Here is a 23434-nt window from a genome sequence, read left to right as displayed (position 1 = left end):
CTGAAAATGAGACATAATAATGATTGATGCAGGAATATTGTAGCACTCTGCAAAGGTGTATGTATGTACTAATTTTGGGAAGCATGGGTGGGTTTCAATATGAAATTGACAGCTATGCTGTAGTATCATGATATAAGACAACATAACTGAGGAGGGACTATTCTGATAATATTTAGGTTCCAGATTCAATTAATTTTCATGACTGATGAACTAAATACCAAAGCAAAAATAGGAGGAAGTACTCTGAAGTCATGGTTCATGTGGAAATTCAATTCTCAAGTGAATGTGGATGACACAAAATACTTCATAATTGGGACTTTGGAAACTGAGCTTGAACTCAGTGTCTGATATGTATGTTATCCTTTGGCAATTTGCTTGTTCTTTAAAACCCTGTGTTGTTAAACTGGAATATGCTTGAAACATGTGAAGTCTTTCAGAAGATGATGAGTGAGATTGGGATTTATTTTTGCTGGCATCAGGCTTTGACAAGTCTTCCAAAGGACCTTTAGGTACCACCATAAGCACCTACCTGAAGACTGTGACTGAAGTGAAAATGAAGAAAAAAGGTGGACAGTTGAGAGGGCAGAAAGTCCTTAAATACATCATTGGTAAGGCTGTACCTACAGGAAGAAAATGTAGGGAGGCGTTTATTGTAAAAATGAGTCAGTAGTGGATAAGTGGATAACACAGCAGAAATTATCTGTGACTTTTTTTCTTTGTGCTTGCTGTGCTGGAGTAATTTCTGAAAAACGATGTCTTAGTCTTATTTATTTATTTTTTTTTTTTATAGTGTTCCCTCCCCTGTAACGTGGTGTAAAAGGTGCAGCCAGTGCCAAGGTCATTCCTTTCCCCTTCTTGACCAGCAGGAGACAGGGTAGACTCTAACAAGATTAGTGTCTCATCTGCTTTGTCATTTCATAGCGTTGCAGGTCACCCTAATGCAGCTTGGGAATTTGTATTGTAGCAGAGTGGGAAAGTGCATTCAGTAGAGCAGGCATCGAAGGCTGTTCTTGAAACACAGTCCTGTAAATCCTGGCCCCTGGCAGCACAAGCTGTTTAGTTATGTTTTATGAATCAGGTCGTATAGTGTCTGTCACAGCTTCCAGATGCCAAACTCCTGTGACAGCTTTGTCAAGCATTTTGAAAGGGTGAAAATACAGCAAGAGGGTCACCGTGAAGCATAATCCAACACACAGGAATTGTTCTGCACAAAGAGCAACTAGCCAGAGGCAAAAGAATAAGCAAGAGATGTGAAGGCCTCTGGAGTCTTGTTGCCCCCACTCTCTATATTCTGCCTGCGTTTAGCACTTACTAACTGTGAATGAGCAATAAATGTAGCTACATGTAGTCTATGTGCTGACATAGGTGATGGGCCTGCGAGCTATGTGGAATGTCTGTAGATAGACTTGAAACAAAGCTCCTGCTCATCGCAGCTCAATCAACACTCAGCAAGGTGACTTGCTGCTTAATTTCTTTCACATCATACCCTTTTAATCAGAACGCTCCCAGAATCCACCTTCGAGCTTGTCAAGCTTCTTTCCCACCAGTTGGGATATCACTTGGAATGCAGATACTGCGACCTTATTTGTTAGCTTATCAAGATGTGACTTGAAATTGGGCTCAGCCCAGATAAAATAATTGCTGTTTGCACACAGGGTAATGCTGGTAAGATGCTCCCCACGAGGCCATCTGCTAACCTGCCTCAAATGTAATTTAATAGAAATCAAATAAAATAAATCAAATTAAAGCATGCATCTAATACATACAAGCTCTGAAATGAATTTGTATTACAAACAGGCAGTGAAACTGAGTGGTTGGTTTCTTCATCCATGAAGAAAGCTTGCTAACTAATATAGAAAACAAAAATAATTTAAGGAGACCTTTTGATTTTGAGGTTCATGGGGATGTTAGATGACAGGTGAAGGTTGTTATTTGTATTCTTGCAGTTAGAAAGCATTAGGTAGATTTTTTTTTTGCAAACAATGTATTGGTGTAAGAAGCTTTGTTAGACACAGAAGGACAATGATTCATCTTTGCAATTCTTGCCATTAGCCTGTCATGACCATGATTTGCAGTGATTTTCTTTTATTTAAATAAGTGATTCTTTTAAAAGCATTCTGATAGTTTATAGAGCAGAAGATGAAATGGTAGTGAATGCTCTGAAATATAATGGTTTCAGTGTGAGTGCTTCGTGTCAAGAAAAGCAGAACTCATCCTAGGGATCCGATGGTGCTGTAAAGAATGACTGAGCAACAATGTATGGATTTGAAAGCTGGAAGAGTTCTGCTAGGGAAATGTTGAGTTGAAAATGAAGGAAGGCACCTTGACTGAAGAAACATGTTACGCACTATCAGTTTCCTGAAGCTAGTCTGTACTACGCGTCAGAAATTCAGACTGATCAGCAGCCATCACTCATACTGTTAAATTATTTGACAAAAATAACTTTATAAAGATTTTTAAAATAAATTGGATATCAATTAAACTATTAATTAAAGAACAAAAACATCTTTTGTATGAAAACTCCCACTTTTGCAGTGATACGTAATGTAATGTGAAAGGAAAAGCAACTGAATCCTGGACATTACATGTTTACTTCTACTAGACATGTTTACTTCTATTAGTTTGCCTTCTGATACTGCCAAGGCTTTTCTGCAGACTGAGTCCTTTATTCATGAGTAGCTTTTTTTTTTTTTTTTTTTTTTTTTTTCTCTCCTCTGTGCTTTGTTGTAACTTTTGGGAGAAAGAGGAAAAAAAAAAGTTCCTTTGCCTAGCCTTTCTGCCATCTTATTCCTAAGAAGAAATATTTTTCCTCAGACTAGTAGTCTTCCTAGCTTGACATTCAGCTCCCCATCATGATTGATGCAGAAAGACATGATTCATTAGAAATCACTTCACAAGCATCTGAAGGGAAGAACTTCTTTCTGACCTTAGATTGTGACTGCTCAGTGTCTTACCATGTACTGCTCGAAACTTTCTCATGTTATCTATTTTATTGCACTGGCACATTTTGCTCTGCCCATCTTTCTGTTGAGTATTCTGAGTTTCTGATTATGCCATGGGTTCCCGTTTCTCTGGTCATCCTTAGGGTATATCAGTAGTCGAACTTGCTTGTGGTATGAATTTACTTTCTTTTCATGGCCTAAACAGCTACTGAGAGCCTGTGTTCTGATGAGGGTTTGAAAACAATCTGTTAAAATGCTAATATTTCTAGATTGCCATTTGGCAGTAGGGGAATTGGGGTTAGGACTAGCCACTAATATTAAACCAGTTACTGATATGAGTTGTCCTAAACATTTCAGGAGGGAAAAGTGATGAAGTTCCATTTATCATGTTTTAGACACAAAGTTTTAGTGCATCCCACTTAGTTCTTTATCATGATAAAATTATTTATGTAGAAGTAAGCTTCTCGTCAAGGCTGATGGATGCAGGGATCTGCACCAATCCTGGATGGACAGTAGGATGATCTGTTTAAAGATCTTATTTCCACATCACTGCGGTGCTAAACATTTCCAGTTCAGTCAAACCCTTTGTGCACGTTATATACATCACATAGTCTAGAATATGAAAAATGTTTTTGCTTATGTCATTTTGCAAGGTCATGGGGATGACACCAGTTCTGTTGTCACAATGATCTCACTGAAAAGCCTTTTATATTGTTTGTTTTCTTGCATTCTTTTGCTCAATTGTATGGGGAGTTCATCTAAGAACTTGCTATCAAGACCAGATTCATTGTTCAAAATTAGAAGACCAGTTCTGGGGGGTTTTCCTTATGTTTCTTGTATGTGGAAAGAGAGAACTCCTTTTGGGATCAGCTCTTGGCAAGACAGTTCTAGAACAGTGGTGAGGTAAGAATCGATTTACTGATATCCCAGATGAGGTGAATTGGCAAAAGGTTCATTATTAAGATGTTGACACAATTAAGTATTAGAAGGTGCATTTTGTAGACTGTTTTCTTTCCTTTTTCTCCCTTCCTATGAGTTTTTCATGTGTACCAAAGCACACAAGTTAAAACCCTCATAGCTTGCTAACTACAGGAGAAATACATGATAATATTTTTAAGAAACATTCCCTGACAGGATATTTCTAGAGCAGTGGAGTGATAAATATCAAATCAAGTGAAGACCAAGAATTTAATTTTTCCCATCAGAGCCAATCTGCAATGCTTTTTACCTTGACAAAAATTGATATTTTATCCCTTTGATAATGGGATGCTCTGATTGCACTTCCTTTTAATATATTTTATTTCTTACAAGTCGTTCCCTGAGGAAGACCTCAAGTCAGAGACAGATTGGATCTGTACCTCTTAAAGACACAACCCTTGTTTAAGAATGAGCATTACTTTATGATGCAGGTGGCATTAGGTGGGGTTTAAATTTCTGTTCTGTACAGGCAAAAAGCTTCAATTTACTACAGAACTCATCTTTGGTAGAGCAGAATTGCTTGAAGGACTAAACAGGAAAGTAAGTTTTCTGTTGTGAAATTTGGCTGTTTTTCCCAATGGGAGAGAAATGTTGACAGGTGCTCTATTTTCCATGCCCATTTTAGGGCTAACAGACCAAGTTGTGGGTCCCAAGTTGATCTTTGCCTCCTGTGGTAACAGACTGGGCAAAACATTGAGGTCTTCACACAGTTTTTGACCATTCCTCTCCTGCCCAGATTCAGCAAGGAGCTATTCTAGAAAAGTAAGGGCTTCAGAAGTGGATCCATAGAAATAAGAAAGAAAATAAAAGCTTGTTGGGTTATCTCTGTCCCCAGATACTGCAAGATTGTTATGTACAGAATGGCTTCTAGTGCTCTGGGCAACGTATTTTTAATGCTAACTTCTACCTCTCCACAGGGGAGACTCTTCAATATAATTCACTGATATTCAACCTAAATGTTCCTCTGTGAAGTTTCATCCCATTAACCCTGGCTTCACCCTGGTTTAGTACTGTAAGCAATTCCTTTTGCTGCTGTGCCTGTTCGCAAAGTGATGGCAGTGAAGGGCATGGGGGTGTTACACTGGGGTAAAGGCTGTCTCTCATAAACAAAAAGCATAGGTTGAGGCATTGCTCAGCGTGAAAGCCATTTACTCCTGGAGTGTACTCTGGGGGCATCCCCACTGCAAGTGATTCCTGCTGCAGACTGTCCTGTCCATCTGCTACCCTTGATTTCTGCAGAGGAGCTATTAAGGATATCCACAGAGCTGGGGATGTGGCCTGAGGGCAGCTTATGGTTCAGAATTCAAAGCTCTGATGCTCTGCCCTGTAGGTGCACGGTCAACTTGATCCCTTCAGGGATCAGATACTCAGAGGTCTCTCTGGCCAGGGATGTCACCAGAAAGTGCAGAATTGCTGTTGCTCTCACAATACTGAAATGTGCCCTGCAAATGAGATAGATGGGCTGTGGGTGAATAGTGGATATGTAGGATGAAATGTAAAAGTAAAGGGTGAGAATATTTGCTGTTGTGGAGCTGAAGCCTTATTAAAGTCCTGTCTGTCCTATTTGGGCAAATTCTTTCTAAAGTATCATGTGTCACCAAAATCCCATTAAACTGTCACATAAATTATCAGAGTTTCCTTTTTCCATCACTGCGGATTACCCAGGGAGATATTTCTATGACAATGGAAGCTTTTTCAGTCTGCTCCTCCTGCCTGATTTCATTTCAGATGAAATCCTTCTCTCGGAAAACAGCCCATGGATTTCATAGCTCTATGGATTTCTGTACTCAGCCTGTGCAGCAGTTATGCTGCAGGTCTCTGCTGCACTTATGGCCTGCCCGTATCTTCTTTTAGGCATGGGAACATTTAGGGCAATAATTCCACTGCGCTGTTTATAATGAATGAGAATAGGATTGTAGCCTGTTTTGATGGATCTCTGCTCCAGTGTCTTCCAGTCTTTTGGGCAGCCACTGACTGGCTCCTCTCTCAGCCCAGTGTTGTTATCCTGATATGAAGAACCCAGAAAGTTAGAGCCACAAGCACACCTAACTTGAAAATATTTCCCTTTTCTACTTGCCATGTCTCAGGGGTGTTCCATTTCTGCAATGCAATCTGTGTTTTTCCTATGCTGGTTGAAAATCATATGGATTGATGGTCAGGACATGGCAGTACAAAATACTTGAGTATCTGAAATCGCCTGCTGCCATAGAAAAAATTAAGACTAATGTGTGTGTTATGGAAGCAGGCGATGATGGAGCTTTGCCTGCTTTTGACAGAAAATCTGGAACTCCATACATCAGCTACCTAGATAATCTGTTGTGAAGATTCTTGGAGATTATTTTATTATTTATTTGGTGCTTTCAAAGGGCACACTAACACATGCACAGAAGCTTGCAACTAGTAGACTTAAGGATAATAGAGGAGCTTTGGAAGGTAATTATTAAAGAAATCCCAGTAATTATATTATTCTGTTCTTAAAAGTTCTAAGACTGTCAGTAATGGAGAGGGCAAGAGAGAATTTTCTATACCTATTTTTGATCTATTTGTGTGAAGAAGTCCTGATGATGAAAATATCATGATGAAATAAAATATTTCTGATGTCACTAATGGCTAATGTTTAACACTTTTAACTATCTGATCTTAAATAGCAAGCAGATGCCTTGCATTGCAGAGATAAAAAGAAGTGGTTGAGATGCTGTGTAGACTGGAATAGTGATTCCAGCAGCTCTCAGGACAGAAGAGTTCATTACAGAGGACTACAGGGTTTCATGGATCAAATTTCTAAAGGGGCAACTAGGATGCCCTAGTGACGAGGATGACCTATGTAGCTATAGGCATAGTCCTGACACTATTCCAGGAAATGTAGTGGAGTGGCTTGATGCAAGACTTGTGTGAACAAGGACCTAAAGGAAGTTAGTGTAAATATGCAGGCACACCAGTGAATGTGAGTAAGTCACTGCAGACTGGGACCAGCAGCAATAGGATGTCAGGCTGCACCAGGGCTGGATGCTTTATACCCACATGCATCTCCCCAATCATCTCTGATTCAAAGGTGAATGAATTCATAAAACCCATGCACAAAAGGAGGTTGCCAAGCAACTTGGATCCTGAAACACCCCCACCACGCTATGAAGGTAGAGAAAAGCTAGCCAAGGCAATTTGTAGTGTTCACTTCTTTGCCATAGGTAAGAGTAATAATGCATATAATGTAAGTGTGTTTAAGGGAGAAATAGCTCCTTGATAATTCTGGAAAACAACAGCTGGTCCTGCCAGACTCTGTGTTCTGCCTCTGTCACAAGACATGTCTGCTTCTGCAGCATTTAGCCAAAAGCAGGGTCAGCAAGGAGACAGTAACGTTGGGGTGGGGGAAGAATGGGGGAGGAAAGAATTGTATCTTAAAGTAACTGAAAGACTGACAACTAGAGGAAAAGCTTTAGGAGGAGAGCAAAGTGTCTGACACAGATTCTGCCTCAGATCAGTCTCATGTTTTCTGTGATCTCGGTATTTGAAGTAATTTTTTTTTCAAACTTTAATATATTCATTGTACATCACACCATATCCTGTCTTCTCTCTGACTTTGCGTAACTATGCAGCCTTGGGCATATCAGATGTATCCAGAGCAGGACGCAGCCGTGACATGCATGGAAGAGCTACATTTGGTGCTCCTTTTTCCCTATCATTTGACACTCAGAATAAGCTGTAGTGGTCACAGATAATTAAGTTGGGAGGGAGAGTTAGCGTTCTTGGTTTGTCTCCTATGTCCTGGGGTAAACGTGACCCTTTGATCTGTGCAATGCTCATGATAAATTCATGCTGTATTTAGAAATAAAGGGAGGAAAAAAAAAATAAACACAACGCACTGCGTTTTAGTGGCCCTGGGCTTGGGGGTAAAGGAAAGAGAGGTATGCAGAAGCACAGCCAGAAAAATTTGAGTCAAGACCTGGATCTAGGTTGAATTTCTCACATGCTGTGTATATAATTCCCTTTGACTCCTTATAAAATCCTGTGTTGTTTCAAAACCTTCTCCCTTTACAAATGGCACAGCCCAAATCTCAGCTTGATATAATTTAGAACCTTAGCCCAGGTCAGGGCATCTGGAACTGCATTTCCTTTCCTTTCTGTGCTCGTCTTGATGAGGGATGCTGCTGTGTTAATGTGGTTTTGTTCTTTTCTTTCAGGCTGCTCTTTCCCCAACTGATGCCATGATTAGTAACATCAAAGTCACCTCTTAGTGAATCTTGGTGATGGCATAATGAGAGGAGGATCCCTACAACAGACAGGAGATTAAGCAGCAAGTTAGCAGTGCTGAAAGAACAAAGCTCTTATTTTCATGCATATATCCACAGTTAAAAATGAGTGAAGAGAAGGGGAGATGGGAAGTAGGTGATACATTAGAATTATTACTCAAAGGGTTTTTGCTCAAAGTTTTGCAAGAGGCATCAGTGATGCTTTAATCTCTCATCTCTGGTTTTGTTGGTGCCACGTTAAATCCTGGCCATGTCGAAATGTAACGCAGAGTAATGAGACAAGATCTGTTGGATGAGGCTTTATGTAGCATGAAAAGGTTCCTCTGCTCTCTCTTTTTATTATTTACATTCCTGGAGAAGGTTATGTGTCATGTGGGCTTTGCAGAGATAAATGGCTAACCTGAGCTTTCTGGCAGCTTCCCCAGAACTTGGGAAGGATTCTGCCTAAGCATTGACCAGAGGATTTTGAAGACTTGAGCTCTGTTCTGGGCCCCGAGGGATGTGTTTGAGAACTTGTAGCTCAGTGTCATGAAGATAGGTGTGATGTGGCACACTAGGTAGTCACAAGAGGCTTAGGATTGAAATAGGACATAGGAAGGGTAGCTGAGCACCAGTGGAAACCAGCAGGCTATGCTGGGTAGCACTGAGCTGGCCCGATCAGGACTGCAGTAACAGGGCAGGAATGAAGTGAAGCAGCTCAGCTAAGTGCACAAATCTTGGCTGGTGCTTTCCAGCTGGTGAGCTGAGCACAGCTGACCAATGCTGCTGTCTACTGTTTTCATAAGCTGCAATGTTTATCACAGTTATCACAACAATTTCAAGGCAGATAAATTACTGGATATGCTTTACAGTTATAAGATTGAGTGATTTCTGCCTGTCACAGAGTCAGGTCTGTCTTTCCCAGGTGTCTCAAGGGTAGCAAGTGTTATGGCCATAACATCAACTCTCTGCTCTATTTAGTGCTTCATTAGTCTTCACGCTGGGTGCAGTATGGGGGGAGAGCAGCACTTTGATATGGGATTTGGCTGCAATGCCTTCTGCGAAGGGAACAGGCACTTAACAAGATCTGCAGTTTGCCTACTGGTACGGACCTTTGTTATGACTCTCCTGTGGATGGGATGTCTGAGTTGCAATCGTGCTTGTCAGGAGGGGAGCTATTAAAAGAAGCTTTAACTGGAGTGGAAAGAACTCCCTGGTTGAACCCTACAGCTGTGGGCTGCCACTGTTGTCACCCAGAGGGAAACAGTGTAGATAATGTCTGCCTGCTCTCTTTACCCCAACCATTTCCTGGGTTTTAAGATAAGGAAACTCTAGAAGCTTTTCTCACATTCAAATGAGGACAGACAGGCATATCGGTCTTGAGAAGAAGAACAGAACTCAGGTCTCTGGCAGTCCCACAGTATTTGCAATTAGCAGAGATGAGAAAGTCCTTGCTTAGTTTTTTTTTTTTTTTTTTTTTTTTCTTTTTCTTTTTCTTTTTCTTTTCTTACTTTGAGGGAAGAATCTCTCAATTAACATGCTGTGTGCTCTCCCAATGTACAGAAGAGACAAGAGTTGTTAAAGCTGTATTCATCAATTGCAAGAGAACATGTTTTATTTTGCTTTGTGCTATTTACAGCTGTTGTCCATTAGGAGTCCTCAAGAGCCTCATTCTCCACTACAACAGCACAGTCCCATAAGTTTAGCTCAGCAATGAGCCTGCAAAACAGCACTAAATCATGGAGATGGGAGAAAGAAAAAAATGTTTGGAAATGGCAAAATGCAGCTGATGTCTTTGTGAAAGCTAGTTTTTTGCTTGTTTCTATTAAAAAGCATTACTAAGGTAGATTGCAATGCACAGCATCTAGCTGGAGCAGAGTAGAAATTGTGTATTCTAATTTTGGGAAAAAAAAGGCAGAATGGCTGGGATGTGACTTGGGCACTTGGTATATTTTCAGTGATGTATATACGTAATTTGGGTTTATGATGTGTAAAAGTGTGGTATAAGAATAAGGTGTAAGAATGATTTAAAAAAATAAAAATGTATGGCTATTGAGAAAAGAGTTCAGGTTGCTTTACCGGACCACAGCAAGATTGTTCTCTATGAGTTCTTTGAGCTGACAGTGCAGTATTGCCCACCAAATGCTTAAGAGGAAGGCATGGAAGTGGGGAGAGTACAAAGGGGATTATTTCTAAATCTGTATGCATCCCTGAAAGACATAATTGTATTGTATTACAATGTACAGATTGAGCAGAAGTGTACAGAATATACATTTAAGAAGAATTATTGTTTATTCTTTCTCTGGGAAATGAGAAAATTTCACTTGTGTTCTCAGCTCCAGCAGTCTTTGCTTGTTGGCGAAATCTCTAAACAGCACTTTAATAGCACTATATTTTTCAGCTTGGTGTGCTACCTCCCCGTTTCACATTAATTGATTAATGATTTGTAAAGCATTTAGAAAACTGAAGGACAGCTTTGGGAGCCAAGGGCAAAGGAGCATAACTTGCTAATTCAGCATTTGTTTACAAGGGCACTCAGATGATACATTTCGTTGTGTTTTATGTCCTTTTACCTCTCCAAAGCCTGTCAACTGAGGTCCCTTCAATTCATGCAAGTGAACAGAGCTTGAGCTCTGACATCACCTGACAGAGCTGGAAAAAACATCACGGCATCATTGTGATTCCCTGACAGATACTGGTTTCCACTAAAGCAAATCTGTCAGGTTGACTTGTGACAGCTGCGTGAGCTTGTGAACGCCTCACAAAGGGATCATTTTAAGGCACCTCATTGCTTTGTCCTTTCCTTTTTATTTTCACTGCTTGGCAGGTGTCTCCCTCTGCCTTCTCCTTTTTCCTTGGCCCATCCGTGGAGTATGCTCGACACAGATGGGATCTTCAAAGAATCTGCTGTCAGAGTTGGTCTTTTCTAAGCATATGTATACTGAGAGATTTTGGAGATTTATAACTAGGCCAAATGTGGGTGCTTTTTCACAGGAACAGCAAATAACATATCTGATAACAAGGCAACTTTCTCTGCCAAGCTGCAAGTCTACTTTGAAAGGGGGGTTCATCAGAGCTTATCAATGGACTGTTTAGTAAGATTTTGATTAAAAAAAAACAAACAAACAAAAAAACACAACAACAGAAACTCCTTTCTGCTATCCCAAATTCCCACAGCTTATGTCTCCTGTGCCAAATGTATTACTAGAAACAGCTGAACTGCTCTAGTTGCAACTTCTGAAAATCATTCTTGCAAATCTGAGTCTGTGTCTACATTAACTGAAAACAGCAAAAGTAGTGGACTGTCTTAGCACGTTATTTCTAACTTTTATTGGATGCTTACGAAATGATGGTTAATTTCAAAAACTCTGCCTCTGCAGCTTTGATGAGTAACATCTTCAAATCTTTTCTTGTTTTACAGACAGTCGTCCATATGTCTTTCTAATGGCCCGTGTTCACCCTGGAGAAAGCAATGCTAGCTGGGTTATGAAAGGGACCCTAGAATTCCTTGTGAGCAACGATCCCATTGCTGATCTCCTGAGGAAATGTTTCATTTTCAAGATTGTCCCCATGCTCAATCCTGATGGAGTCATCAATGGCAAGTGAGTTGTAGTGGCATGTACTTTTTGTGGGGTTTTGCTGGGTTTCCCTGCAGGCTTCTTTCCTGTACACTGAGCAGGTCTTGTCTTGCATGTTTTGGGTCAGAAGAATTCTCTTTGCCTAGAACCTTGTGTTTTATTCATTCTGTTATTAATCTTGTATGGTAAATGTAATTCTTGGATATAGCCCAGTGCGCTGTCTTGCGTGGGTCAGATGTTTGTGATTCTGTACTGTGTGTGGCCATAAGGTGTCTCATACTGCATAGAGGTACCAGACAATGTGGATCTTGATTGCTAAATGGAGATCTGTCTGTTCTGCTAAATCAGCAGGGCAAATTTCACCTGTAAGGAGATATACTTGGGAATAACTGTCTTTAATGTTTTGCATAGCCTGAGTGAGGGAAGATGAGTAAGGATCTATTAAGTCTTCAAGTTTTCATGGAAACATTTCCATATAGTGAAGCTCCCTCCTTCTCCCACCTCCTTTTCAATCTTCTCTCCCACACGTTTCCTAAGAGATACCAAGTCTTTGTGAGCTTACAAAAATGCAGATTCATTTTTGCATTCTTTATATCTGCTTTTACACCAACCCTGCCCATCCACACTAACATACCTTCCTTCTCCTTTCCCAACAGATGAAAAAGTGTAAATTTGCTTATAATATGTTAAAGTGAAATGAAATAGATCACTTCAGAGCTAGTGAAAGAGGAATTCCCCTTGAGTGATTGACAAGTGTAGTATGATATGGTAGGTTTGCACTTGACTGTTTTTGGAGTGATGGTGAGTTGTGAACTGCTTGTAAATGGTTGTAAGTCTCTGTACTGTCTCTGATGCAGGGGCAGAAAGTTGTGACCACATCCCATCTGTAGCAGAGAAGCTGTGCATTTTGACCTGGTAATAAGGTCTTGCAGGTTTCACTAAGGACTGTGTCCTCTAGCTTGTTGGAACGGACTAATCTCAAAGCTGAAAGATGGTTTTAGACAAGCACTGTAATACATAACAAAGCATAGAGGTGCAACTTATCTTAAACTACAGTCACCCATCTGGTTTAGGTCAGGCTGTGCTGATCAGGTGTTGCAGGGGCAGAAAAAGGACCCTAAACAAGAACTTGAACTTGTTTGGCTCTAAATGAATTCATTTCAGTTGTGGGTGAGGGCTTCAGCAGAGAGCGACTTAGGTCTCTGTTCAGTCTCTGGTCTGTGACTCTGAACAGTTTTAGTGCTTCTACACTCCCCAGGACATGAGTGTGTCATGTTAGTAGTTTGGGAAGACTATTCTGAGTAGCTCAATACTGCCCCTGAGTATTTGAAGCTTCTGCTGGCACCAAATTCTTCCTTGATCCTTCCAGACAGCAGAAGCAAAAAAAAGGAAAGGTTGTGGCTTTTTTTCCCCTTTCTATTTTTCCTTTCACTGTGCTTAATTAAAGTTTCCAGCAGATGGAGGACTGGAGGGAACGTCTGACCTTTTTTTCTCCAGCTGTCAGGAGTGAGTATAGCAGAGAAGGGGCCCTCGAGAGGGAGGATGTGGCTCTCGGTGACACCTGGATGAAGTGTTCTGTCTGAGCACACGTCATACAGGAAGGTGTTTAGCCTTCCCTCATGCAAAGGAGCTTAAACTGTAGTTAAACCTGCCGACAAGTGAAAAAGTTTGGTAAGCCTTACATGCGGAGTAGGAGCAGGGCAAAAAAGACTTGGCCATGGCTTTGTAACTGATGAGGCCTGGGGAAGGGAGAGAACCATTCTTTTATGCTCTAATTTAAATGCTTGTAGGCTTTGAAGTCTTCTGTGGCTCAGATATTCTTGTTTCTTCCCACATGCTTTTTCAGTGGACTCAGGCCCTGCTACATGAACAGAAGCATTTCTTTCTTGGGCCTTGAGGCTTACTGACAGTTTAGTGAAAATAACTGAGCACTGGAGAAAAAAAAAAAAATCTTTCAGGCCCTTAATGTCTGTGTATGCGCATTCAGATTTCTTTAGCTATTAATGTTCTACCTTACCCAGGTTTAAGTGTCTTAGTAAAGCCTGTTGTCTTTCAAATCAAATCACTGCCAATGTTATGAGGAAACCTGTTTTCTGAGGAAACAGGTCTGTAGCCCATTCTCAACCATAACACTTCTAAGTAGTTATTTGCTACGTATTTTTTTACACCTCTAAAACACATTTCATGAAGCCACTTGTTTATCTTGGGATTCACAGTCCCTTTTGTGGAAGGGATTGACACAGTGAATGCGTCAAACATGCTGTCGAGGCCAACAATTGTCTTGGTTCTCTGCTGGAAATACCTGCATGTGGTAACCTGCCGTTTTATTTCTTATTATGAGACAGTGATCCCTTCTGTTTTAATGCTAGGATGATGCTCAAAGTTTTCAGGTAAAGTGACCTTTTCCATAGCAAAAGCTGCTGTAGAAGCCATCCAGAACAGTCCCATTGCCCTGACCATCCTGGCTCTGGCTTTTCCAGTATGCAAGCTGATTTTTATTTATTTATTTAAACTCTATTTTTGCTTTGGATGTGCATGTTCCAGTAAATCTCTACCCTACTCTCCTTCTATCTTTTTGTCAACTGGTGTTAATCCTTCTTTAATCTTATCTCAATATCTTTATTTAAGAAAGAGTTGGACTCTTGCTGTTGGTGGTTCTTTTGAAGCTCCTCACTCTCCCTCTTCCTAACCCTTTGTGCCAGAGTGTGCTTAACGCTTCCCTGACCGTCACAGAGATGAATGTCAGTGCACCATTACAAAAGATTTCTTCCAGCAGCCCAGCTGTGCCTGTACCTCTGCTGGCTCCCTGCTGCAGGCACAGCTCAGTGGAAGAGTGCTCGTCCCAGCAGGGTATCTCGCGATTGCACTTTGGGAGCCTTGTGCAGCAACAAGACGATCATGGCCTTGGTATTTGCTTTGGTTAATGTGATCTGAAAGTTACATGCGGAGAATGTTCCTCTATCACAGATATGACTACAGTAATGCAATTATGCTCTGACTGTGCGTGGCTGAGCTGGGAAACAGCTCTCCACTCTCCCTTTCACTTCAGTTGATGAGAATCCGTTCCTGTCTGTCAGTGATGGAGAGAGTTGCAGCTAAATGAAGGTAGTGGTGATGTGTGTTTGTACAAGTGAGGTTGTCATCACATAACAGTGCAGATCACTACCAAATATTGAAGCTAATTTGAGTTTGTTCAAGCCAGAGAGAATTGATGATTGAGTTGCTGTGTATGGCTGAGTGTTTTGTTCCATCCTGAACAGCAGTCAGGTGTAGAGTTTGTTAAATAATATTCAGCTAATGTGATAACTGATATATATTTTAAGGATAATGATAGGTACTACCTTTCATAAGCTGATCTTACACTTTGTCAGACAGTGGCTTTTGACCACTGGAGGGGATGGGATGCCTCCTCCAATAGACCTGTGGTCTGACCTAATATGATTATTTGTATGCTTTATTTTTTTCTCTTCTTCTGATATAAAGTACAAGGAAAAAATAGTTTTAATCACCAGAAATGCAAGTGTAAGTCAGTCTCAAGTGACAAACACATTAAACTACTTAGGAGAAATCGTTCTTGCAGGCTGACTCTTTTGTGTAGGTTGTTCTATAAGAATCCAAGTTTTTAAGAACGTTCTTATGAATCTCTGCCTCCATACTTCTACCCCTTTTTAAAATTAAAACAGATAAATAGGAAAGCTTTAGAAGAAATTCCAGTCTATTAAGTGGTGGAGAATCCATGAAGGAGAATAGTGGTTTCATTGGGAGACTGATATAAAATGCAGTGGGTAAGCGAGAGGCTTTGTTCCTGGCTCTGCTATTGATGGACTATGCGACCTTGGTCATCTTCTCCTCCTCTTTTTGTGAGTTTTCTTCCTGGGAGAATGAGATAATGACATACAACAACCTTTGCGCAGCGTGAAGTGAAGTGAAATGTGTGTACTGGGAGCATTTACTCTTCAATCTAGATTATCTTCTGATTCGACTAGTGAAACCAGGGTCAGGCAGGGATCTTGTAAAAGCTTAATTACGGCAGCATCAAAGGAAATTTTCATAAAGAAACAGAACACTTTCGGCTGTCCGCACTGTGTCCACTTAAGTTTGTTATCACACACTTGAGCATCGAGTTGCATGTGCACTGACGCTTACCTATGCAGTCACAAGCTGCTTTGTGATGTGCTCTTGGGCTGTCTTCTCTGTGCACCTGCTGCGTACGCTCCTGTCAGTGGCTTGCACACGCAGCCATTCCTCAGCATCTGCTCCGACCTGCATACCTCCCACACACACCTGGCAGTCCCACATACGCTCACAGTTGCAACACGGTAGTCAGCATTTTGTTTTTCTTTGGCTGGACTTCTTCAGACACTGCAGTTCCATATAAATATTGCTATTTATTACCCCTAAATTTAGGGTTATTAATTATGTCAGTATAACCTAATTTATATCACCATAAACAGCAATAATAAATGCTGCCAAATGCTAACACTCAATGCTTGCCAACTGTGCCTATGTTTAATGAGTGTTTTTTCCCCCCACTTCCCAGAAGTATTAAATTAAAAATGATTCAGCCTTGCAAGATCATTGATCAGGCAAGAGGTGGGAGCTCCTAGAGAAGTCCTTTTGTTTTAAAAAATACTTCCCATACAGACTTCCCGTGCAGTCTCTATGTATTTTGTGTATTCACAAATTCTCTCCCCCTTCACAAACCCCTAACTGCCCAGTGTCACACTTCTGAGTTTCTTGTTCCTACATTGCCAACCTCTTCCTCTTTACTCCTTTTAATGTGTCCTCTTTCTTCTCTTCTGTCTGCCCTTTTCTCGCTTTCCTTTCCCTCCTATTGAATCAAAGAAGCTTTTCAATGAAAAGAACTTGATGCTTTTTTTATAAATGAATTTGAACAAGTCAGTGGAGATTGGAGCTGGTGAGCCCCCCCCCTCTTTTTCTTTTTTTTTTTTTGGTAAAGGAAGATGAATTTTTTGGAAGCTGCATGATTTTTTCAAAGCCATGGGGTAACCATAGTAGCAGTTAGGAAGAGGAAATCCTGATTTGCATTTTGGATTATAGCCATGGACTATTCTTTATCTGGTTTAAATACACCCTGTTCCCTCCTGCACCTGCCCTCCCACAGCACAGGCTGAGTAAGCTTTTCTGCTGCTCAAAGGTAAGGCAGGTGAGCTGTTGTTTTTGCTGTTTCTCTCTCCATTGATATTCACTCTACTTTAGTCAGACTGTTTATTCTATCCTGTTCAGCTTATCAGACTTTGTTCATTACCTCCTAGAATCTGAAAAAGCAGAGAAAAGCTTTACCTCTTTAACAATTACTGAAATGGAGAGATATAAATGTCCTCTGAAATCCCCTCCATAACGTGTTTCCTTTGTGTGCTCTCAGAAGTTACAAAGGGAAAATACCAGTGTTGCCACTTATTCTGTGGAACCCAGTTTGTTTTTTGAAGGATACTCTTAGGAGGAGGAGTAGAAGCGGGTTCATCTGTATACCAAAAAGCATTATTTGTATATATGACTCTTCTCCTTCTGCATTATTGCTTATTCCCCTCCATTGAGACATTGTGTTCTGAAGACAGTAAGAGGCAGAACTGGACAGGGACAGCAAAAAAATCTGATGGCTAGTCTTAAGGAGTTGTTTGATGATCCAGAACTGCATCCTCAAGGATTAAACTTTGAGGTGATGTCATACGAAGCCATGTAAATGTAGACATCACTCCTTTTTTCCACCTCCTTCCCTTTATTGCTTCTCTGTGGTCAGAGGATTGAAGAGGAGTTTAATTCTCAGAAGCTAGCCTTGCATAACTAAATTGTGCCATGCTCTTTGCAAACACACTCCACAGGCTCTCTCCAGACCAAATCTATGAAATGTGTTTCTGTAAGAATTGTGCAAAGATGTGGGAAGGCTGGGAAAGGAGTGTTTCTGAACTGACGTTAATTAATGCAGGGGAAGAATTATCTCTAGGAGCGAGAAGTACTCCAGGATTAGTGTGCTGCTGTTCTTTAGCAGACAGTGTTGGACTCTGTCCCCCATGTTGTATTCTGAAGCCTTGAATCTAAATGAGCACCACTGTGCCATCAGCTAAATGCACGCAGAAGGCAAGGTATACTTAGATAAAAAAAAATATTTTGGCATAAGATGCAATCCTTACTCATTCAGAACGTCTGTGCTCTGAGCTGCATGTTGTAAGGTGGCGTATTTGCATGCACTGACTCAGACCTCAGAGGGGATGAAAATGCCAGGTTGGGGAAATGTCTGTCCTGGCTTGGTATGTGGCTCTGGGAAGCGTTTATGAACTGTGGGTGAAAGTTCTGTGTACAGAGTGAATGCTTCTCAGCTAATTGCTGCTCTGTTACCTCAAGCATTGCCTCAGTTGCCCTACATTAATAAAGAGAGCAGGGATCCTGTTCCAGTGGTGAAGCAGAGCTGGTGAATGAGCACTGTGGTCTTCTCAGCAGGCCATCCTGAATATTTTTGGATGCTTGTCTGCCACCTTCATTTCTTCCAGTGAAATGGAGCTCAGAGACTACTTTCACCTCTTTAAGGCAAGCAGCCTTATGGCTTCTGACAAGCTCAGAAAGTCCCCCTTAGATGACGCCTGTGATTTGTGAGTTTAGGGTATGTGAACCTGGCTGGTATGTGAGCAACAGAAGATGAAATATGGGCTACAGTGTTCCTCTCCTCTTGTCTCAGCAAACCTTTCCTTGGTGGACTCAGAAGTGGGGTCTTGTCCTCCACCATACAGTTCCCTGAGTACATCTCTGTACTGGGAGGTGACCTATTTCAAACCAAGCTCTTTGCCCTGTGCCGTGGTGGCAGCCTATCCTTGGCTCTGCTGAGGCGCACATCCTTTAGCAGACAGATGTGCCCCAGGACTCCCTCCTGACAGCGCTTCCAGTGCAGGATTGTTTATTCCTTCCTTTATCAGCCAGAGCTGCTGGGCCCCCTGAGTTATTAGATCTATTCGCTCATTGTCAGTGTTTCCTCCTTCGTAAATATGTCCCCATATGTCTCTGCTCCTGAGGAATATGCTTTCTCTTCTATTTACTGCTTTTCCCAGGCCCCCACCTCCTCATTGCTTCCTCCACCCAGTGGCCCAATAACAACTGAGGAGATAAATAAGCTACATAACTCTTCCCAGCTATTGTTTTTGTTGTTGTTGCCCTGCATAGTAATATATATAATAACAAGGAAACAAATCTTATTACTAAAGTAATTACAATAAATAAAAAGCTGAGAAGGGAGATGAAGGAAGGGTCTGTCGGGGGAGAGATTGCAGCAGGATTTTTTAAAATTTAATTTACTCGAGATGTTCTCTGCCACTTTATTGATACCCTGCTGAGGGGGGCTGTGACTAATTAGCAGCCAGCTGTTGTTCTAACACACCCTCACCTAATTTATTGTGTGGCTGAGTCTCTAAAACAGGAACCTGTCTGCTATTGTTGTCTATGGGACTCAGCACCAGTCTCAAGTCAGTGGTTGGCATTATTGCTTGGTGCTTCTGTTTCCTGGAAGCTCACTAGCTGAAATTTTGGGTGCTTTGCAGCCATTTCTTTTATTTTCTAGCACATCCCATGTGCTTCCAGAAGTCTGGGGAGGAGAATACACTCAATCTGTTGAATATCAGCTTGTCCCAGCGTCCAGCCTAATAAAACCAACACAACTGCTTGTTTTTGATAGACTTCCCAGAGAGTTGCATCACTGTTTGTATGCCTTGGGAGAGAACAACAACAACAACAAAGACCTGGTAATAGGTCTGGCATGGGCAGGGCATCTTACAAAGTGATGTACCATGCTTGTCAGTGCAACAGAGAAAACAGTACCATCTGTCTTCTAAATGGTCACAAAAACTAATTAGTTAATGCTTGTATTAAGGACTGGAAGGATCAAATGCATTGTCTTGTGTTTCATTAGGCCTCCAGTTGCAAAAGCATGTGTGGTGTTTGCTCTGAAACAGCAAAGGTACCTCATGAGCTGAGTACATCTCCCCTGGCTCTTTCATACACAATTTATGCTGATGATTCAAGGTCACCTGGGAATTTCACTGCAAAAATCACTTGATGTGGGCTCAGTGATATTAATGTCTTGGACTAAACAATTCAGCTTTGAGCCTTGAAAATTATTTCATTTTAGGTGGGTACTACCTTGTATTTTCAAGTTAGCATGAATATTAGATATGAACACGATGTTCCGTGGGCTCAGAAAGGAATTATTTTTGTTCTGCATTCGTGTCTATTCTCCTGACTGACAACAGGAGTTCATAATCAGATATGTGCACTCCTTTGACATTTCTAGGAGCCAGGAGACTGGTGTACAGAGCTAGCTTTTAGTATATTTAATGAGTTGATTGAATTATATTATTATTCTTATTAGTTTGATTGTGTACAAATATCTCCTTTGTTTGTTATTATGTTTATTTAAGCCCCCTTTCTGATATATTATTCCCATACAAATTGTGCCTGTGCTGGGCTCTGTGCAGACAAGCAAGGAGCAGCTGGGCCCCGGTTAGGAACTGATGCATTAGTGGCACAGTCTATAGTATTGATGAGAATGAAAAGGATTCTGGGGTGCTCGCTGATAGATCTTTTCTGGAGTCTGATCCATTTTCTCAGCTGTGGCCACTTGATGCACTCCTTCACAGTTACATCCTGGGACGGGGAAAGTATCTCACCACCACGACTTCTGCAGCCATCCAATGAAACTTTATGAGGCTCAGTGTCTTCAACGCAGGAACAGAAGAATTGTATTAAATCACAGGAGTCTCTTTACAACCTCTTGCACTTTGCAGGAGATACCTGCAAACCTCAGTGCAGCTGGCCCCGTGGTAAACAAACAGTGAAAACTCTGATGGTTACCGTTAACCTTGGATTTTGCATCTGATTCCTGGTTGTGGTAGGAATGCAGTACTGATATAAAGGTTGAATATATTGGACAGGAGCTAACACCATGAGCAGAGAGGCTGTTTTGATCACCCTTCTCCAGATCAAGTCTTCTTACCCAAGCTAATGCCTTTTGGAGGCTACAGATTCAGTGCTGGGGTTGTAATTCATGGGATGGGAAAAGTCCACAAAATGAAATTGTAAAAACTTCACTTTTATAGATGCAATGAAGAATGTCCAATACTTTACTGCAATATCCACACTACCTGGAAAGCTGAAATTGCCTGGGAATGAAGGTTATTGTCTCTTGTAATATACCTTCATATATTACACTGTGTAATAAATCGGGCAGTATTTCTTTTGCCTTGCAAACTGGACATCCCTGGAGTTCCAGGTGACATTTCAAGTTTTATATGACCATTCAGTTCCTTTTAAGTATTAGAACACTTTTGTGTGTGTGATATATGCACAGAAATTCGTTTTAAAAGCATATGAATAAAAAAACTGGAGTTCAGTTATGCAAGTGTAGAGCTGCTTTTCCATGTGTTGTTTGCCTTTAAAAACTCTGTGCTGATTTAGCTCTGTGTTTTGGCTACTATTGTTCTTTAACATCTGTATTTCTGTGTTTCTCTTCCGCTTTTCCTTGTCTTCTTTGTTTCATTTAAATAACAGATTCCAATAAAAGCTGGCAAAGTGCTACGATAGGGGAGCAGATATATAACAGCCTTGGGTTGAAGAAATGGACTGGTGATTGAAAATGGTGTTTTTAGAAATGGGACGAAGAGGCATATCAACAAAAATAAGCTTCATTTGGAAACCTGTACTTTTAAAATTGCTTGTGCAAAAATACACCTACAGAGGACCAGCTGAGGTTGAATTGTTCACCTGTGCACATGGTTCATATGATTGCACACGCAATTGGGGTAATTACATGGGCAAATTTTGCTCCAGTAATTTGAGCAAATTGCCACCTTAATTTATAAATCCACCTGAATGTCCCAGAGAGGCAGCAGGAAAATGAAAAACAGAAAATTGAGTCAGTGCTGGAATGGCAAGGAGTGGGAAATCAAAACCTTTTCTGCAACATAAGAGACAACACTGCTGGGAGTCAGGAAAAAAAGTTGACCACACTTTTAATGATGTAAAGCAGCTCTGGGTCTTGATGGGGTAGAAAACCAAAGAGCTTTTGAAGTCATACAGCCCAGATTTGAACTGGGGGTGGGGTGGGGGAGAAGTTAGATAGGCAAGGAAGAGGGCTTCTGTAATGGTGCACCTTGAGTCTGTACTTACTGCAAAACTTTGAGGTTAGTATTTGAACAGAGCTTAGCTGAATGATATTGTAACCATGACAGGAACCCTTGGAACCCTACAATGATGTTTTGTTGCATGGGAATAGTGATTATCTATACAGTGAGATTCAGTAGAAATTATGCTCTGTTCAGAACTGTTTAGAGCTGAGCAACTTTTCCCTGACCTTTTAGAACTGGAATTTTACAAGTGGTTGAGTCTAACCATCTTATATAAGATGGTTAAATATTCTTTTACATTCTATGGGACTCTTCCATGTCCTCTGTCTGAAATAGCAGTATACAGTGAAGAAGTGGCACTGAACAACATAGTCTAGATCTTAAACCACTTTTCGGATTGCTTTCATTTGTCTGTAACAAATGATAAGTACTTAAAGTATAATTATTATAATAGTTTGAGACCGATTATTCCACTGCATATGTATTATACACTGAAAATAGGCAAAGTGATTTATTTCTAAATATGTATGCATAACAATCCATAATCAGGTCGGTACCTTCATGCAATGCTAGTTTTGATTATTTTCTCTGCCTTTTTTTTCTTAACGTTCTCCTTCTACTCCTGTAGAGTTACTAGGCAATAACAACATTGTGAATGCAAGGATTCTTTCTATGTGAATCTATTGACATCTCTGGTAGTACATATTTGTCCCCTGTGTTCCCTCATTTTTCACCCCAACATGTTCTGCTTCAGCTTTTGATGGAGAAGGAAGTACCATCTCTCCCAGGGGACAGCTGCTCAGATTGAGCAGTGCCTAAAGCAGAAATTCAATTCCCAGTTCTAGCTCTGGTCCATGGTGTCTTTTACCAGTAGGCAACAAAGATAACACTAATGAAAACATGCTTGTTGAGGAACATTTCCCATATTCATTGTATGTTAGCTAGCAAAATATCATTAGGGGGAAAGAAAAAAAAAAAAGACAAAGATTAGAAAAGTGGCAATTTTTCTGTCTTCTCAAAAATGGTTATGACATAAGAGGATGTAAAGTGCAGAGTAGCTGAACAATCATAAACTATTTTAATACCATTTAGAAATGATAAGAAGCAGGAAAAGAGGCTTAGGTATTAATGCAGTTTATTGAACTAATCAGTCACTTCTACAGAGCATGATCATGGTTTTAAATCCTTGCTCCAGTGACATGAAGAAATTTGGTGGTCTGTCATCCAGTTCTCTAATAGATGTTTGTCTATATCATAGAAATCTCTAGTGCCATATTTGAGCTAGCAGTGAATTCTATGCTCTGATGGATATAATGCCAGGCAAGGCAGGCCTGGATTATAAGTGTGATGGCAGAGATGTAAAGCAAGGCCTGAAATTGAAGTAGAAAGAGCTAAAGGAGATTAAGTGATGTTCTACTTGAATATTTTTAGGAATTTTTTAATAACATCTTTGGGTTTAGGCTGAGATCTCTGGGAAGTCAATATGGGAAAGGCAGGTCATACTTTGTGGGTTAAACCATTTCCATGGAGTAGCCAAACTTACTACTTGTTGATCTGTCTAGTGTTTCACTATAAACATGAAT

The 23434-nt window shown here is 40.7% G+C and overlaps 1 protein-coding gene across 1 annotated transcript in view; it reads left to right on the top strand.

Moving 5' to 3' along the window:
- The window catches only part of AGBL1 (AGBL carboxypeptidase 1), a gene marked incomplete at its 5' end in the record, with an annotated part of 297365 nt that overhangs the window by 95138 nt on the left and 178793 nt on the right, over positions 1-23434 (top strand). The window contains one exon of the mRNA XM_082769379.1: positions 11568-11748. Coding sequence (XP_082625505.1) covers positions 11568-11748 — 181 coding nt within the window. The remainder of the gene's footprint in view (positions 1-11567; positions 11749-23434) is intronic.

The sequence above is a fragment of the Aythya marila genome, assembly GCF_965140915.1.
Source record: "Aythya marila genome assembly, chromosome: 11".
Taxonomy (NCBI): Eukaryota; Metazoa; Chordata; class Aves; order Anseriformes; family Anatidae; genus Aythya; species Aythya marila.
The sequence above is the reverse complement of the archived record's forward strand: the minus strand, read 5'-3'. Positions and strand labels throughout refer to the sequence as shown.